Below are 14774 nucleotides of genomic sequence, written 5' to 3' on the forward strand. Positions count from 1 at the left end.
CAAATGGAACTTTGAAAAACTCCAAGCAAAATAGCTTATGTGTTGCATGTTCTATTTATTTAGGGATGTTTCTGGACCCCACTAAACACGTAAGTAGCAATAAAACATTATAAACACGCTACCGTTCCCATACATTAGTCGGCGACAGTGTCCAAGTGTAAAATTACAAAATATCCCTGTGAGCTGGCTTGTTTGACATTTGTATATTGAATAGTCAATTTATTTAAAACATTTTGCAACGTTTTGGTGAAATGTAACATGTTGCACCTTCTAAGGGTAAGTGTGTAGCTGTATCTTTTAAGAATAATACGGCCGGAACCGCGCCGTCGCAGGTTCGAATCCTGCCTCGGGCATGGTTGTGTGTGATGTTCTTAGGTGAGTTAGGTTGAAATGGTTCAAATGGCTCTGAGCACTATGGCACTTCTGAGTGCATCAGTCCCCTAGAACTTAGAACTACTTAAACCTAACTAACCTAAAGACATCACACACATCCATGCCCGAGGAAGGATTCGAACCTGAGACCGTAGCGGTCGTGCGGTTCCTGACTGTAGCGCCTAGAACCGTCGCCCACCCTGGCCGGTGGTTAGTTAGGTGTAAGTAGTCCTAAGTCTAGGGGACTGATGACCTCAGACTTTGAGACCCATAGTGCATAGAGGCATTTGAACCATTTTAAGCAAAGTACCGTCATGGTGTTTAATATTTGCACAGTGGGTCTATTTTTTAAACAATGTATATTTTTAGTCTCAAGTACCAAGTTCAACAATCATCGCAGGCATTTTTACGCAGTCTAGTAGACCCACGCCAGCTCCCACACCCTCTGCAGCAGCGGCAGCGAGCCCAACATCAGGTCTAACTCCATGGTACCTGCCGTAGCGCTCTGTCGTTATTCATCGTCTGGTTGCGAGGCATCTGCAGTACACAGACCGGCCAGTGCCAAGCCTGACTTACCTCTCACCTACCTCCCCACACCCTGTGCCAGGAGAAGTACATTTTTGCGTCTGTAGAGGAAGGGAGCATCTCATGCGGCGTGATACGGCGCAGAATATTACACTGTTTCTTTCGCGCGAAAAGTATTTCAACAAATTCTGATTTTCTATCATTAAGGCAGTGGGCTCAGTTCATTTGAACCGTTTTTAGGTCATACATCCATGAATATGGAACATGACAAACAGCCACGAACAGGTAGTGTTTGTGAGCCATCACACTATCAGCCTGGGAGAGCTACCAACAATAACGTGCCGTGCTCTTCTCTCAGTCATCTTGTCTTGTTATAGTGTGTATGTGCCTAAAGAGAATGGGTTATGTGTATGGGTTCGTTTAAATACAGTACAGTACATAGCGTATGCTTACATAAGCTTATATATTACAACTATTGATCACCTGGCATTAACCTGTCCTTTATATCTCTTCTGCGCGAAAGCAGAGCGAGATGTTTACGGCTGTCAGTGTTATATAATACTAGCTGGGGTAACCGGCTCCGGTCACGGGGTTGATATGAGATTATGTGGTGGTTGGAATAACAGGATAAACTTGAAACATAAGAGGTAAGAAATACTGAAATGTTCAAATGTTTCGAATTTCCTGCTGGAGATAAAGCTACGAACAGTTGACCGTGAGAGAAGTAGGTGCCTTTTGGGTTGAGTTGCAATATGTTAAAGTTTGACCTTCCGCTTTGTTAACTGTAAAACTGTAGGCTAATTTAATTGGAAAATGCGCCTTTCGAATTGCAATGGCAGTTCAGTATATCCATCGTATTTTCGAGTCATAATTTCGGCTTCTATGGTGATGTTCGATAGCTGTCGCAGGTTAGAACCCTGCCTCGGGCATGGATGTGTGTGATGTGCTTAGGTTAGTTAGCTTTAAGTAGTTCTAAGTTCTATGGGACTGGTGGCCTCAGATGTTAAGTCCCGCAGTGCTCAGAGCCATTTGAACCATTAATATTGGATCCAACTACCAGTCGAAACACTCTGCATATTTCAGAAGAAAATCGCAACTGGCACCGGAAAAGTGATATCTTATGAACAAATCTATAGCTTACAATGTCTTCTGAAAAAGGAACTTTTGATAGTTCCATCATACACCTCCATCCCTGCTCCGTTTGGTGGAAATATGAATGTTGTGATACCTGCTGGTCACCTGTAACCTCCCACTGCAGGCATTTTGCGAGACGTTGGTGAGAGAAAGTAATATGTTGCCTGAAACGTACACACACGGATATTTTTCAACATTAAACCTTAATAGTTCTTGCACTGGTCTTCTTGTATCAACTGACTCTGGAAATTGTGGAGTATCCGCATAAAGACAGCGTGCGGGTAAATAAATAAATAAAATCGGTCGAGAAAGAGTTTTCAAGCCACTTCTTTTATGGATAGATTACATTTCCTTGAGATTTCTATGTGTCAGTCGTATGCTTTTTCTGTATTACGTTTAATTTAGACATTCCGCTTTAGGTCGCTCTGAATGGTTACTTCGGCGTATTTTACGATGTTTATTTTTTTCCAGTGATTTACCACTAGTAGTGTAATCACATAGTACTGGCTTTCTTTGCCTGTTCGTGTCCAGTGTATTTTATTTACTTGAGTCCAGGTGCAGCTCCTAGTCTCTCCACCGACCGCCGAGCCTGTACAGGTGTTCCTCGACAAATCACTGCTATCTTCTGCTCTTTATAGAGCACTGCGTCACCTTCGGTCAGCCTAATGGAGCTTCGTAAATGATCCACTGTGTCATTTATATTGCTGCAACTGTTGCGTGGGTCACGCAATACCAGTCAGCCAAGTGATGCTATTTTATCTGTAGTAATGTCGATGTAATTGATGAGTATTTATTTTTTACTGCTGTAGAACAAGTAAATTATGACTGTGGCACCATTTATGATTTGTACTCGAAATATTATGTATTTTGATGAATAAGAAAACAGACAATTCTGGTCTAACATGTTGTTGTTGTTGTGGTCTTCAGTCCTGAGACTGGTTTGATGCAGCTCTCCATGCTACTCTATACTGTGCAAGCTCCTTCATCTCCCTGTACCTACTGCAACCTATATCCTTCTGAATCTGCTTAGTATATTCATCTCTTGATCTCCCTCTACGATTTTTACCCTCCACGCTACCCTCCAATACTAAATTGGTGATCCCTTGATGCCTCAGAACATGTCCTAACAACCGACCCCATTTTCTGGTCAAGTTGTGCCACAAACATCTCTTCTCCCCAATCCTATTCAATACTTCGTCATTAGTTTTGTGATCTACCCATCTAATCTGCAGCATTCTTCTGTAGTAGCACATTTCTAAAGCTTCATTCTCTTGTAGAAACTATTTATCGTCCATGTTTCACTTCCATACATGGCTACACTCCATACAAATACTTTCAGAAACGACTTCCTGACACTTAAATCTATACTCGATGTTAACAAATTTCTCTTCTTCAGAAACGCTTTCCTTGCCATTGCCAGTCTACATTTTATGTCCTCTCTACTTCGACCATCATCAGTTATTTTGCTCCCTAAATAGCAAAACTCCTTTACTACTTTAAGTGTCTCATTCCCTTATCTAATTCCCTCAGCATCACCCGACTTAATTTGTCTACATTCCATTATCCTCGTTTTGCTTTTGATGATGTTCATCTTATATCCTCCTTTCAGCACACTATCCATTCCGATCAACTGCTCTTCCAAGTCCTTTGCTGTCTCTGACAGAATTACAATGTCATCGGTGAACCTCAAAGTTTTTATTTCTTCTCCATGGATTTTAATACCTACTCCGAAGTTTTCTTTTGTTTCCTTCACTGCTTGCTCAATATACAAATTGAATAACATCGGGGAGGGTTTACAACCCTGTCTCACTCCCTTCCCAACTACTGCTTCCCTTTCATGTCCCTCGACTCTTATAACTGCCATCTGGTTTCTGTAGAAATTGTAATTGTAAATACCCTTTCGCTCCCTGTATTTTACCCCTGCCACCTTCAGAATTTGAAAGAGAGTATTCCAGTCAACATTGCGAAACGCTTTCTCTAAGTCTACAAATGCTACAAACGTAGGTTTGGCCTTCCTTAATCTAGCTTCTAAGATAAGTCGTAGGGTCAGTATTGCGTCACGTGTTCCAACATTTCTGCGGAACCCAAACTGATCTTCCCCGAGGTCGGCTTCTACTACTTTTTCCATTCGTCTATAAAGAATTCGCGTTAGTATATTTAACATTTCGAATACAAACACACATGAAACACACATGCTGCTACTGTCATAATTTTTTCGTTCTGTAGCTGTAATAAAAAACTACTCATATATCATGTATTGACACTACTACTGCTAAAATTTATTACGTGATTGACTGAATCTGGCTGACCTATGAAGCAGTTACAGCAATACAAATGAACCAGTGAATAATTTTGGCAGTTCCATGAGGATGGTTTTCCATGATGCGATTGTCTATGATAACCACACGGTAACGACGCAGGAAGACTGAAAAAAATTGTGCAGAAGAGAACCTGGAGATAATCGATAACTGATACTAAGACTGGGGGTGAGTATAATATATTACACATAAGTAGGCCAAGAAATCCAGTAATATATGATTTTACTGTTGGGGTAAATAGCTGGAAGTAATAATAATAATAGCACTCTTAAAACATTCAGATCGAGCTGAAGTGTAATACCTATATAAAATAGATTGTGGGAAAGATTATCCACATACAGAAGAATCTTAAGGAAATGTACAATATCCACAAAAAAAGTGGCTTGCAAAACACTTGTTCGACCGGTTTTTTTTTGAGAATTGCCAATCACTCTTAGTCACTTACCAGTTGCCGTTAATAGAAGAAGTTGGCTCAATCCAGGGCAGAGTGGCATGCTTGCAGTCATTACAGGGATACTCAAAAATCTCTAACGGTAGCCACTAGAGGAATGGCAATGCATTTCACGGAGTCGTTTACTGCTGAAAAATATGAGGGAGCGTGCATTCTTGTAACAAAAGTTTTCCTCCCATATACATCTTACAAAATGACTGTTACAAGAAAATAGAGTTTAAAAGGAGATTTACAGGCGATCAACCTTTCGACATGAATGGAGTACTGATGAGAGTTAAACGATATAAGCAGCGGAAGTTCCATCTTCAGAATTAACTGTTAGTACTTTTGATCAGGCATTGTATGCACAATTTCGATCACACTGTCCACTACAGGCAACTAAGGGAGAAGTGAGTTCATGTGTGAACACTGCCCAAGTGACATGAGGTATGTACTACCTTAGCCAAAAACGTGAATAATAAAATTAAAGTGTTATTAAATCTGAACAAATCTCTCTCTGCATCTCTGTATATCAGTACATAAAAAAGAGGCGAAGCGACAACTGATATGGGCTTTACTGTGTTTAAACCAAGAGTAGACAATGCACCAATTGTCTTTATTCACGTGCACGCTATAACAAAACAAGATGACTCGTGGAACACACAATGCACAGCAGTTGCCATTAGTTCACTGCATCATAGCTGCAGTCAGAACACAGCAGTGGTAGCGTCGAATGAAAAGCAGCTGCAGATAGCAGAGGAGCATGACCACCATCTGACTACATCTTGTTGCCATGGATGTGAATGTGGGAAGTGGTTTACTCCAGCATGATTGTGTAAGAAGTGACTGCAATAACTATTAAAGATGAAATGTAAGCCAATTAGCGTATTCTGGTTAAAAATGAAGCTCAGCATCCCCAAAGTGCAAATGTTACGTAGCAAGAGTGTACTTTGTTTAAAAAAGATGTCTACAAAAATACTCTGATATTAAAGTCCACCAAAATGTGTTATGTAAATACATCAAGCAACAATCAACTGTTTGACAAGCTATGTGACTTGGATTCTTCAATTTTACACATAGCACAGTGTTGGCACTGCCACCAGTAACGTGAGTTTAATGTATTATTGGTACATATATGTCTGGAGGGGTACAGAAACAGAAATAAACCATGCAATACACGGGGTGTCTTACCTGGATTTTTTTTTTTCGATATTTGTTACACTGGTTTAGTAAATCCATTTCATATGTAAGGCAAATGGTGGAGAAGGAAGGGTGACAGGGGAGAGGTAGAGGAGGAAATTAGCAAAGATATTGTAACAATACATCATGGTCCAGTACTGGCTATGCCCCACTACCATAGACTTCTGTTTTAAAATTTGTCCCTAGTAAAAAAATTACAGTAAAATGTCTTAAATCAAGTGTACTCCCATATCTGTTATTATTGTTGTGTCAATTCTGAAGACTGTTTTGAAGCAGCACTTCATGCTAGGGTATCCTGCGGAAGTCTCCACATGGCGAAAGCAACTATCGTACATCTGAATCTGGTTTCTGTTTTGAAGCTTAGGTCCCCCTCCACAATTTTTACACCCCTCTCTTCCCCAGCCCTATTCCATAGTATACCAGACTGCCAATTCGTTGAAGTCTCAGAAACTGTCCTATCACTCAGTCCGTTCTTTCAGTCGATTTATACAACTTTCTTTTCTTTCCAATTCCATACTATACCAGATTGCCAATTTGTTGAAGTCTCAGAAACTGTCCTATCACTCAGTCCGTTCTTTTAGTCGATTTATACAATTTTCTTTTCTTCCCAATTCTATTGAGTAACTCCTCATTAGTTATGCGACCTACCCATCTAATCTTTGGCGTTCTTCTACGAGTGTAACACAACATCCCAAGAGACTCTTCTCTATTCGGTCTGAACGTGTTACAGTCCACGTTTCACTTCCATGTAGGGCTGTAGTCCAGACAAATACCTTCAGAAAATATTTTGTAACACATACGTAAATATCAGACGCTAACAAATTACACTTTTTCAGAAGTGGTTTTCTTGCTATCTCTAAACTGCATTTTATGTTCTATCCACTTTGACCATCATATTATATTGCTGCCAAACATCAAAACTCATCTGCTACTTTTGGTTTCTCATTTCCTAAACTTATTTCCTCAGCATGGCCTGATTCAGTTATATTACACCTCATTACCCTTACTTTACTTTCATTGACGTTCAGCTTATAATATGCTTTCAGAACATTATCCATTCAGTTCGTCTGTTCTTCCAACTCCTTTAAAATCTCTGACAACATTACAACATCAGCAGTGAATATAAAAATTTTGATTTCTTCTCAAGGAATTCCTTTTCCGTTACTGTTTGTACAATGCACGGATTAAATTAAATTGGAGATAACGACAAATATGTTTCACTGCCATCTCAATCAAGACTTTTTTCACGTACTACGACACTTATCACTGTAATTGGCCTTCTGTACAAGCTGTAAATTTGCTTTCGCTTGCTGTATTTTAGTCCTGTTACCTTCAGAAATCCAGTGAGTGTATTCCAGTCAACACTGTCAAATGTTTCCCTAAATCTGCAAATGCTACAAACTTGTCTCACGTTTCTAACATTTATCGAGAACCGAAACCGATTGTGTCTGAGGTCAAATTCTACCAGTTTTGCCATTCTTCTTGAAATACTTCTTGACGAAATTTGCAATCATGAATTATTAATCTGGCAATTCTGTAGTATTCACACTTGTCACTACCCGCCTTCATTGGAATTGGATTAATTAAATTATTACATTATTCCTGAAATCTGAACATAGGTCTCTCACAACAGATGGAATAACTTTTTATGGGCGGCTCTCCCTAGAATCTCAGTAATTCCGAGAGGTTGTCTTCTATTCCGGAGGCCTTAGTTCCATGTACACCTTTCAGTAGTCTGTCAAAATTTCCTCGCCGTATTACATTTCCCACATGATCTTCAGCCACTACTACTATTCTATCAGAAACATTGTGCTCACATTGGTTCCCTAATACAGTCTCTCAATATCTTCCTACAATGTTTGACCTTTCCTTCCATTGGCTTGATAATCATACAACTGATTCTCTTTTTCCAAAGGTTTCTTTAAATTTCTTGTAGGTGGCTTCTGTCTTTCCCATAGTTACACATGCTTGTACAGTCTTGCATTTCTCCTCCACCGAAGTCTGATTTGCCGTTTTGTACTTTATGTCAATGTTTCTAGACGTCCATACTCCTTGTCGCCTATTTGATTCGCTGCATTTTTATATTTACTCATTTTATCAATTAAAATCAATATATACTGTACTTCCAGGGATTTCTACTAAGCCTTGTCTTTATACCTATGTGGTCCTCTGCTACCTTCACTATATCATTTCTCAAAATTACTTATTTGTCTGGTATTCTATTCATTCCCCCCTTTCAGTACAAAGTTGCCCGATGCTACCTCTGAAACTGTCAACAACCTGTGGTTCCTTCAGTTTATCAAGTTCCCACCCCCTTAATTTCCCAACTTTTTACAGTTTCTTCCGTTTCAGTCTGGAATTCATAGCCAATACATAATGATTAGAGTCCACATCTGCACCGTGGAATGCCTTACAGTTTAAAATCTGGTTTCTAAACCTGTGTTGTAACGCTATGGGACCAAACTAACTGGAGCTCTTCGATATCTGGAAGTCCTTAGGTACCTTTTCACGATTCTTAAACCAAGCGTTAGCGATGTTCAATATATGCACTGTGCAAAAGTCTAGCAGGCAGCCTCCTCTTTCATTCCTTCCCACCAGACCATGCCGTACTATTTTTCATTTTCCTTCTTTCATCCCCGTGATCTATAGAAACCCATCAACATTAAATTTTCGTCTTTGATAAGCCTTAATTAAACATAATTTTGGTTAACTCATGATACATTTTTCAATCCTTCCATCATTTGCCGAGACAATAAAGATATCGACATGTACGATTATGGTAGATGTTGTCTTCGTGCCTGTCTTAGCTACGATAATATGTCACTATGCTGTTCATAGTAGCTTATCCGCATTTATTTTTTAGCGTTCTGTATTTCGGTCTCTAAAGGCTGAACCCTCATAGGATCGCTTTTTCGTCTGTCTGTTAAGCTCTACGGTCCGTTGGAGAAGCAAATAAGTTAAGCTTGTAAGTCAGTGCAGAAAAAAGATACAGTCATTTCTGTGACGTATTTTGATACTCGCAACTCACTCATCAAAACCTGAAGGGTACTGACCTAGAATCATAAAATTTACCGAGAAGCTAGGTTTCACACTAAACCAAAGAAAGAATAAGAAAACTATTAATTTGGCGTCACACAATATTTTTGGTCATTTTTTTATCCGACTGCCCGGCTCACCGTCGTTTTAAGATCCGGCTCATATATATATCATATAGCCTTTTGGTGGCGTAAAAATTTTAAGCTTATGCGTCGGTGCAATAAAAAGATACGATATTTATGTAATATGTTTTGAAATTCTGTAGCGATCGTAGTTTATCTGTAGGCTTCGTTCTGGTTTTTCTATGTTATTCTGTTAACTTGGCTTCTGGAATGGACAGTGTTTTAATTTCGACATGGAGCTAAGTATCTTGTATGTGTGGGCGTTGTACGGATAAACTGTGCTGTATCGACAACACAATAAGTACATTACCTCTAGCATTGGAAACACAGAAGCGAGCTACAAGAACGGGGTAAGAGATGCCTAATAGTAATCTGTAAGCCAGAGCATCGTGAAGTAGGACGGTCTGTTCGGTCCTTATTTGCATCTACTATGTGGCGTGAAGTTCTGTGTGGGATCCCGATGGACACACTCCTACACCTCTTTGCATTAACTGGGTCAACTCATAAACACAAATTCTGGTCTAAGAGCAGGCTTACAGGGCCACATCGAGGCGATCAAGTATCCCTGACAGAGCTATTAAAGGAGCATACCCTCCCCTGCGTTATTGTTGTTGTTATAGTCTTCAGTCCTGAGACTGGTATGATGCAGCTCTCCATGCTACTCTATCCTGTGCACGCTTCTTCATCTCCCAGTACCCACTGCAACCCACATCCTTCTGAATCTGCTTAGTTTAGTCATCTCTTGGTCTCCCTCTACGATTTTTTCCCTCTACGCTGCCCTCCAATACTAAATTGGTGATCCCTTGATGCCTCAGAACGTGTCCTACCAACCGACCCCTTCTTCTGGTCAAGTTGTCCCACAAACTTCTCTTCTCCTCAATCCTATTCAAAACTTCCTCATTAGTTATGTGATCTACCCATCTAATCTTCAGCATTCTTCTGTAGCACCACATTTCAAAAGCTTCTATTCTCTTCTTGTCCAAACTATTTATCGTCCATGTTTCACTCCCATTCAAATACTTTCAGAAATGACGTCCTGAAACTTAAATCTATACTCGATGTGAACAAATTACTCTTCTTCAGAAACGCTTTCCTTGCCATTGCCAGTCTACGTTTTATACCCTCTCTACTTCGACCATCATCAGTTATTTTGCTCCCCAAATAGCAAAACTCCTTTACTACTTTAAGTTGCTCATTTCCTAATCTAATTCCCTCAGCATCACCCGACTTAATTCGTCTACATTCCATTATCCTCGTTTTGCTTTTCTTGATGTTCGTCTTATATCCTCCTTTCAAGACACTATCCTTGCCGTTCAACTGCTCTTCCAAGTCCTTTGCTGTCTCTGGCAGAATTGCAATGTCATCGGCGAACCTCAAAGTTGTTATTTCTTCTCCATGGATTATAATACCTACTCCGAATTTTTCTTTTGTTTCCTTCACTGCTTGCTCAATATACAGATTGAATAACATCGGGGAGAGACTACAACCCTGTCTCACTCCCTTCACAACCACTGCTTCCCTTACATGTCCCTCGCCTCTTATAACTGCCATCTGGTTTCTGTAGAAACTGTAAATAGCCTTTCGCTCCCTGTATTTTACCTGTGCCACCTTCAGAATTAGAGAGAGAGTATTCCAATCAACATTGTCAAAAGCTTTCTCTAAGTCTACAAATGCTAGAAACGTAGGTTTGCCCTTCCTTAATCTAGCTTCTATGATAAGTCGTAGGGTCAGTATTGCCTCACGTGTCCCAACATTTTTACATTTTTACGGAATGCAAACTGATATTCCCCGAGGTCGGCTTCTACTAGTTTTTTTCCATTCGCCTGTAAACAATTCGCGTTAGTATTTTGCAGCTGTGGCTTATTAAACTTATAGTTCGGTAATTTTCACATCTGTCAACACCTGCTTTTCTTTGGGATTGGAATTATTATATTCTTCTTGAAGTCTGAGGGTATTTCGCCTGTCTCATACATCTTGCTCACCAGATGGTAGAGTTTTGTCAGGACTGGCTCTCCTAAGGCTGTCAGTAGTTCCAATGAAATGTTGTCTACACCGGGGGCCTTGTTTCGACTCAGGTCTTTCAGTGCTCTGTCAAACTCTTCACACGGTATCGTATCTCCCATTTCATCTTCATCTACACCCTCTTCCATTTTCATAATATTGTCCTCAAGTACATCGCCCTTGTATAGACCCTCGATATACTCCTTCCACCTTTCTGCTTTCCCTTCTTTGCTTAGTACTGGGTTTCCATCTGAGCTCTTGATATTGATACAAGTGGTTCTCTTTTCTCCAAAGGTCTCTTTAATTTTCCTTTAATCAGTATCTATCTTACCCCTAGTGAGATAAGCTTCTACACCCTTACATTTGTCCTCTAGCCACCCCTGCTTAGCCATTTTGCACTTCCTGTCGGTCTGGTTTTGGGACGATTGTATTCCTTTTTACCTGCTTCATTTACTGCATTTTTATATTTTCTCCTTTCATCAGTTAAATTCAATATTTCTTCTGTTACCCAAAGATTTCTACTAGCCCTCGTCTTTTTACCTACTTGATCCCCTGCTGCCTTCACTACTTCATCCCTCAAAGCTATCCATTCTTCTTCTACTGTATTTCTTTCTCCCATTCCTGTCAATTTCTCCCTTGTGCTCTGCCTGAAACTCTGTACAACCTCTGCTTCTTTTAGTTTATCCATGTCTCATCTCCTTAAATTCCCACCTCCCCTACGTAAAATTAATTTATAATTAATTTGCTGGAAGTTTTCCTGTCTTGATTTACCAAGTCTTGCAATATTGTAACTAGATATAATAATAACGAAACAGTTTTGAAATATATTAATTTACCACACAATATATATATTTCTAGTAAATAAATTAAAAATTTTGTTTATTTTCAACAAAATTTTAAGAAAAATAAAGTCTGCATCTTAGTTTTTAAGGTAGAATATGTACAATAGTTTTAATATGTCGTACAATAAAGAACATATTTTATTTGCTCCTCAAATATTATTAATTGGAAAGAGAATAAAATGGGCTATAATTTTGAACTGAAAATATATCCCTTTTCATGAATAATTCTTTATTGTACTTTTAAGTGACGTTTCCTTGCTTTGAGCAAATTCATTGTTTATGTCATTTAAATCAAATATAGCAGCTATGTAATTATCCATCAACAAAGTAGCTTAAATTTCCTGTTTTTCTTCACAAGTACCTGATTTCATGTAGATTTTTATCGTTATCAATTTGATGAAACTGCTTGCACTATAAGTTCTACCGTCACAGGTTTTGTCATAAATTTCTTCAAAACTGTATTTTGATATTTCGAAAGTATCACTTCATCCTTAGTTTCAAAAACCATCGCAATATCCAAGTAAGAAGCTGTATAATTGGGTATCATCAACTTGGAACTTTAATTCAGCTATTTTGTCAAATATCTTCATTGTCTCAAGCACTCTGCTCTAGAACCAAAACCTTCCCATTGTCAAGAGAACCTGAGTGCGGTGAAAGCACTGGTAGGAGGGGCAATGAAATTACAAACCTTCTCCACCTGTTTTGCTAGCTCCCTCCGCCTTCTCGTCTCGCACCATTCCACTCTCGGCAGAAATCGGTAAAAACTGAAAGCTTTCTGTCAAATACACTCACATTTTCTTACCTTTGAGACCCTGAAGTGCCGTAGGGAAGCACCAGTGCGAAATCCATTGTTGAACACGAGGGGGTTCGACAGGCAGTAGCTGCTCGTGTGTTAGCAGTTGACGTCCGGTAGGTAGTAGTCATATTTTTGCGAAATAACGCTGCAGAAATGAAACTGTGACAATAGGGTGTATTTACAGACAGCGAAGGAGGGGGCTATTGGGGGGGGGGGGCTGAGGATTCTTTTAAAAGACAAAAGATGTTAATTCTTAAACTGCCTTTCTTCCATGTCACTACCGTTCAGGTTTCACGCCCTGTCAGTGTGTGCATCCTTGAAAAGAATACCTCGCATGCGTGTGGTATGTCTCCAGTTACAAATAGATCTCCCCCGGTGTTATTCAATCTGTATATTGAGCAAGCAGTAAAGGAAACAAAATGAAAATTCGTAGTACTTATTAAAATCCACGGAGAAGAAATAAAAACTTTGAGACTTCCTGGCAGATTAAAACTGTGTGCCCGACCGAGACCCGAACTCGGGACCTTTGCCTTTCGCGGGCAAGTACTCTACCAACTGAGCTACCGAAGCACGCCTCACGCCCGGTAGTCACAGCTTTACTTCTACCAGTATCCGTCTCCTACCTTCCAAACTTTGAGGTTCGCCGATGACATTGTAAATCTGTCAGAGGCAGCAAAGGACTTGGAAGAGCAGTTGAATGGAATGGACAGTGTCTTGAAAGGAGGATATAAGATGAACATCAACAAAAGCAAAACGAGGATAATGGAATGTAGTCAAATTAAATCGGGTGATGCTGAGGGTATTAGATTAGGAAATGAGACACTTAAAGTAGTAAAGGAGTTTTGCTGTTTGGGGAGCAAAATAACTGATGATGGTCGAAGTAGAGGGGATATAAAATGTAGACTGTCAATGGCAAGGAAAGTGTTTCTGAAGAAGAGAAATTTGTTAACATCGAATATAGATTTATGTATCAGGAAGTCGTTCCTGAAAGTATTTGTTTGGAGTGTAGCTATGTATGGAAGTGAAACATGGACGATAAATAGTTTGGACAAGGATAGAATAGAAGCTTTCGAAATGTGGTGCTACAGAAGAATGTTGATGATTAGGTGGGTAGATCACGTAACTAATGAGGAGGTATTGAATAGAATTGGGGAAGAAAGGAGTTGTGGCACAACTTGACTAGAAAAAGGGATCGGTTGGTAGGACATGTCCTGAGGCATCAAGGGATCACAAATTTAGCATTGGAGGGCAACGTGGAGGTCGCAGTAGGTACTGGGAGATGAAGGAGCTTGCACAGGATAGATTAGCATGGAGAGCTGCTTCAAACCAGTCTCAGGACTGAAGACCTTAACAACAAACAACAAATAAGTCACATGACAGGTATTCTTATCAAGGGTCATCGACGAAGCAAATGATCCAGACCTACTACATATCAGCACCATGTCCCATACAGTGGCTTAAGAAACGTACAGATTTTTAGAGAAATGAATGTTTCCGTTAGTGTAGTGTGTGGACTCACCTTCACCCACCAGGTGGTGCTCGCGACGGAGAGGAAGAAGACCTCCCGATAGGTCTCTGCATTGGACGGCGGGTCCACCAGCAGCAACAGCGCTGACGGGATGAAGAGGAGGAGGCCCATGGTGACTACCAACACTCCCCTCAGCGCCCTGAGCCCAAGGGGCGGGCTACCGGGCAACTGCAACATGCCCAGCCACTCCAGCGCCGAAGCCACAGGGCCAATCAGGAGCCGCGCTTCCTGTGCTGTGGTCGTCATCTGCTGAAGGAGGCCTCTGTGCGAACACAAGAGAACTAACCCAATGGTTTTCCCTATAAATTCTGAAAAAGCATAACTGAAATACCCGATATGGCCACTTACAGATATAATTTCCACAGAATGTAATTTTCACTCTGCAGCAGAGTGTGCGCTGATATGAATCTTCCTGGCAGATTAAAACTGTGTGCCGGACCAAGACTCGAACTCGGGAACTTTACATTTCG

At 40.2% G+C, this 14774-nt stretch overlaps 1 protein-coding gene across 1 annotated transcript in view; it reads right to left on the reverse strand.

Moving 5' to 3' along the window:
- LOC126278761 (uncharacterized) overlaps positions 1-14550 on the reverse strand; it is a 62321-nt gene extending 47771 nt beyond the window's left edge. The window contains exon 1 of the mRNA XM_049979037.1: positions 14296-14550. Coding sequence (XP_049834994.1) covers positions 14296-14550 — 255 coding nt within the window. The remainder of the gene's footprint in view (positions 1-14295) is intronic.
- Positions 14551-14774: the final 224 nt, after the last annotated feature.

Source organism: Schistocerca gregaria, chromosome 6 (genome assembly GCF_023897955.1).
Source record: "Schistocerca gregaria isolate iqSchGreg1 chromosome 6, iqSchGreg1.2, whole genome shotgun sequence".
NCBI classification, from domain to species: Eukaryota; Metazoa; Arthropoda; class Insecta; order Orthoptera; family Acrididae; genus Schistocerca; species Schistocerca gregaria.